We start from the raw sequence: 4,490 nt of genomic DNA, 5'->3' as shown, positions 1-4,490 counted from the left end.
TAGAGAACGTGCCCGTCGAAGAAAAAAATGTGAGGTTGTATATCGCAATTCTTGAATTACACCTTCAGGTAGCAAGTGTAGTTTTGCTACGACATATCGTGAAAGTAATGCGAGACAACAGTTCACGCACGCACCAAGTATACATAGAGCGTCAACTTCACTGCCTGAACTTTATGCAAAACTGAAATTCAACGCTACAGTAATGGGTATTCGGTGCGAGTTCAGCGAAATAGTTAGTTTGCACCGATTGAGCGTTTGCATAGGTTAAGGTTACACCACGTGGCGCGGGATGGTGTGCTCTGCACACGAGAGAAAAATATGTTCAGCTGTGTTACTAACTTACCACTCTGGAATACCACTAAAGCCACTCTTACTATGGAAGGAGGCATGATAAGCTAGGTAAACACAAGACAGGTGGTGTTGGCGTGCCTTGGCATTCCCGCAGCAGCAGGCCATGACGTCGTAAATCAAATGGCATCTGCTCGGGCCACCTATCCGCAAAGGTAACCGCAATGGTATCCACACACACACACAAACACACATACATACATACATACATACATACATACATACATACATACATACATACATACATACATACATACATACATACATACATACATACATACATACATACATACATACATACATATTCAATTAGGATATCAAGCTAGCCTAAGTCTCAGCGGCTTCAAAGGCTGCGCGAGGAAGACATAACGAGGAAGTATTCGATCACTTCATGAAGTTCAAATAGTAAAACAAAACAATTCCCTCGCAAGAAATAGACACCAAAATGACATTTCCTGCATCACAACGGCCAAACTCATCACGAGAATATATTCTGATATCCGTTAAGTCACAGTGGGCTACTGTGGCTAAGTTGCAGTGCGAAAACAGAAAAAAAAATCTAAGTTTAGCCTTCGTTTCCTTCTCTAGTAAACGTTATCTTACCGTAAAATTAACAAAAATAGGGCTTTGAAATAATCGCTTGCGCCTATAGATATATATATTCTTTTCCTTTAGAGTGATGTGCACTGACTGGGTGCAGACTGCGCACATCACAGTGAAAACGAAACTATATACATATACGATTAATTTGCACTTCGTGCGTGAAACACGCATACACTACACAATACTGCGACAGGGAACAGGTACAGAGACCTTGAGTATACAAGCTTTGCAAGACAAACGACAAACAGAAAGCTAAATAAGCGTTTGTAGCTTGTGCAACTCCTTCAGTCGTAAACAAGTCAAAAAAGAAAGCGAAAAAATGTCCAGGCAGCAGAATAAAATAATTTTAAAGAAAAATCCCGCACACACTTCAATCTGCGCCATCGCATGTCAAGGTCTGCGCCTTTGACAAATCGTCTTGGTGCGCGTTCAGACGAACAAACAGATATCCCTCTCATGTTGCTGGCAAGAAAAGACATCTGCGAAATCGCTGACGTTCGCTGCCAGGCTACACAGCCTCTTTCCATCCGGGTCATCGCAGAAGTGGCTGCAGTAGCTCACGAAAAACGTCTGCGTCTCTGAGAGCATCTCTAGTCCGCGGATCTTCTGCGGCAGGCGGTCCCTCCCGGAGCTCTTCCTGAGCGCGTCCAGTGCCAGCTCGAGCGCAAACAAGTCGGCTATTTCCCGCTTTTCGCGCTCCGACTCAGCCAGGTCCCACGTGCAGTTCTGCACCTTGTCCCACCAGTTGCTCTCGTGCCCCCTGTGATTGAGGCGTCTCCCGTGCTCGTCCACGGTTCTCACCAACGCTCTGGCCAGTTGGAACCCCAGTCCGCTGTACGCCATAGCGCGCGAGCCATCCTTCAAGTACGACGGCGGGTAGACAGCCCACAAACTGATCCGCATCCAGTTGAGGCCATAAACGTATAGGACGTCGCTCAGAAGCCAGCGGTAACGTGCGGTCATGAGGCTTCCGTAGTAACGGTTGGTGAGAGACCTCCTCAGTGCCTTCCTTGACTTCATCCAGATCGCAAAAAAGTTGTTCTGTTGCGCCGGAAAGCTCTCGTACATGACGTCGAGCGTGTCCAGGTGGAAGAAAGGCTCCGGAGGCCAGAAGTGTCGTCCGGTTGTCGTCTGAATCTTGGCTGCAGCCGTGCTCTTTGTGGAATTCGACACGCTGCGAGAGTTCGCGATGGCGTCCACGAGCCCGAAAGACGTCCAGTTCAAGACGTCGGAGATCTTGTGGCGCTCGGGCGCGGGAAACTCGTGCGTGAACGAGGCGGCCAAGTGAGCGAGACCGAGCCACTCCTGCACGGTCAAGAAGCAGAGCGAGTATGTCCTCATTCCCTCGGTACCCATGTTAGGGAAATCGTCTAAGGCTGGCGTCGCGGTCCACGCGTAGACGTAAGCGAACATCCAGCCCGTCACGTTAAGCGCTCTGTCGGCCGTGATGGTATCCAACAGCGTGAATATTCGGGCGAGGTACGGTTCGTTCGACAGCAGGACTTCCGTGTGTGAGGTAATGTTGAAGTCAGTGCTAAGGTGCTTCGTCAGCAGTGTCATCCATTCTGCTGACGAAATCACTCTCGTCACGTCGCCGACCTTGTGGAGTGGCACGACCAGGTCATGCTGCTCAGCTGCGTCGAGGGACAGGACGGTGTTGCGAATGACAGTTTCGTCGCGACGCAGCTCCTCGATCTCTTCGTCATCCAGCATGAGCGAGCCATTTGTCAACAGCGATGACATGTTGCGGACGAAGGCCGCGTACGCGTCGTCATCCAGTGTAGACAGCTGCCGCATTCTGTGCCACGCCAGCGCACCCATCTCACTGAAGCTGACGATAAAGGAGCCGTCGATGTCCGAGTAGGCGGCGCTCACGTCAAACCATAAGGCGACTCTCCAATTGATGGAGAGGTCTAGCAGAACGTCGAAGAACTCAAGCAGCCCCACGTGCTTTTCTCGGAGGGCCGGCGCCGGCCAGGAGATCCCGCGGTCTACCATGAACTCTGCAAAGTCTTCGATGGCTTCGCTGGCACCCGACCTGTCGGCACATTTTTCGAGGGCCATGAGTGCCTTCAAGGTGGTCGTCGCAGTGTAGTTCCCCTCAAGTCCAGGCCGGAGCAGCACGTGTAACACCTGCGTCAGGCGTAGTTATCGGCATTGGTGAGTATACAGAATGTGGAGGTATGAGACCATGGCATGGAAATAGCGCACTGGCAATGACTGCTGCAAGATTTTATGTATCAGAGACCGGCTTATGGGAGACGTATACTAATGGAGAACTGACCTTCCGAGGCTATATAATACAACGTGCACTGAAATCTTAGTATACACGGGTCTTCTTGAATTCCCCAACAGGAACCAGCCTGCCACTGTCGGTGAATGACCTCGCGACTTGGTGCTCCGCAGCAGCATGGCCGCTGAGCCATCGTGGTGTATCTGCTAGCCTGCACTTCAGAACATCTACTATGCCACGTGGCTTTCAATGCGAACCATTCTGTGTGATCTTCGGACGTTTTGAGTGTGTCTGTCTGTCTGTCTAGCCTCCTACGCCGGTGGGGCTGGCAGTGCCTACCAGCTTGAGCTGCTGGCTATATATGCTCATGTTCGCGTTGTCGGCGTAGTCGCGGCATCGTCATCGTTCGAGCTCAATCACCTGACTGTCGCCTCCGATTCTTGCGTGCGCCGAGCCAGCTGGCGCGCGTAAGAAGATCCGAGCATGTCGGCTGCCGAGCACCAGGTAGTGGTTGTATCGGTACGAACAGCATTTCAAAAGCAAGTCTACCACCCCGTGCACGCCAACCGGCTCCTGACGCTCACAAAGAAGCTCTTGGAAGGCCGCGCAGCTTCGTCGAGAAATGTGTCAACTCGGACACAGAGCGTCCGAGTTGACACATTTGCTTTGTGCCTTTTGCTTTCTGCCTCAGAGAGTTACTTGAGCACCTCGGGGATGGCGTACTACTGGGGTACTATTTGGCGCAGAGGAAGGGGAACGTGTTCGCAATGGTGGAACAGCTAGGCAAGCCCACGTTCTTTCTGACCCGCAGAATGTCCAAGGTGGGCGATGAGCGCCTGCTCGAAGTGATCGAGAGAGTCTAAGAAGCTGGTCGGAGACGCGCCGCCGCATGGTCGGCGCCATAGTGAGTTACCTGCAATATGCTTCGCATTATATTTGGTTCCCACACTAAGTGTGGTCTGCATAATTTACTTTTTAGCTACACAAAATTTGTACAAATTGCATGTGACCCATAGCTAAATTTTAATCTTTGAGCGAAATTACACGATGAGGCAGCCATTAATTTTACGAGAAATCAACATGTTTAATTGAATAATTAACATAATTACGCTAAACAACTTTTTGACTAATTACTTTATGGCACATATTTCAATCAACGGATTGTGGCCGATCAGTTCCCAAGGCGTATCCACTTAGGAACGAATCTCAGGATCTACAACTGTTTGAAATCGTTTGTAAAGTACCCGACAAAATGCATCGGAGTCCCAGTTACTTTTTGTGCTTCAAAGCATAATAATAACGTTTT

The 4,490-nt window shown here is 50.0% G+C and overlaps 1 protein-coding gene across 1 annotated transcript; it reads right to left on the bottom strand.

Annotated features, from left to right (window-relative positions):
- Window positions 1–1,380: 1,380 nt before the first annotated feature.
- Window positions 1,381–3,015, bottom strand: LOC126548379 (neprilysin-11-like). Its single transcript, XM_050196521.3, has one exon. It carries the CDS (start codon window positions 3,013–3,015, stop codon window positions 1,381–1,383), a length of 1,635 nt encoding a protein of 544 aa, XP_050052478.3.
- Between the last annotated feature and the right edge of the window lie 1,475 nt (window positions 3,016–4,490).

Source organism: Dermacentor andersoni, chromosome 1 (genome assembly GCF_023375885.2).
Source record: "Dermacentor andersoni chromosome 1, qqDerAnde1_hic_scaffold, whole genome shotgun sequence".
NCBI classification, from domain to species: Eukaryota; Metazoa; Arthropoda; class Arachnida; order Ixodida; family Ixodidae; genus Dermacentor; species Dermacentor andersoni.
This window is presented reverse-complemented; position numbering and strand designations above follow the sequence as displayed.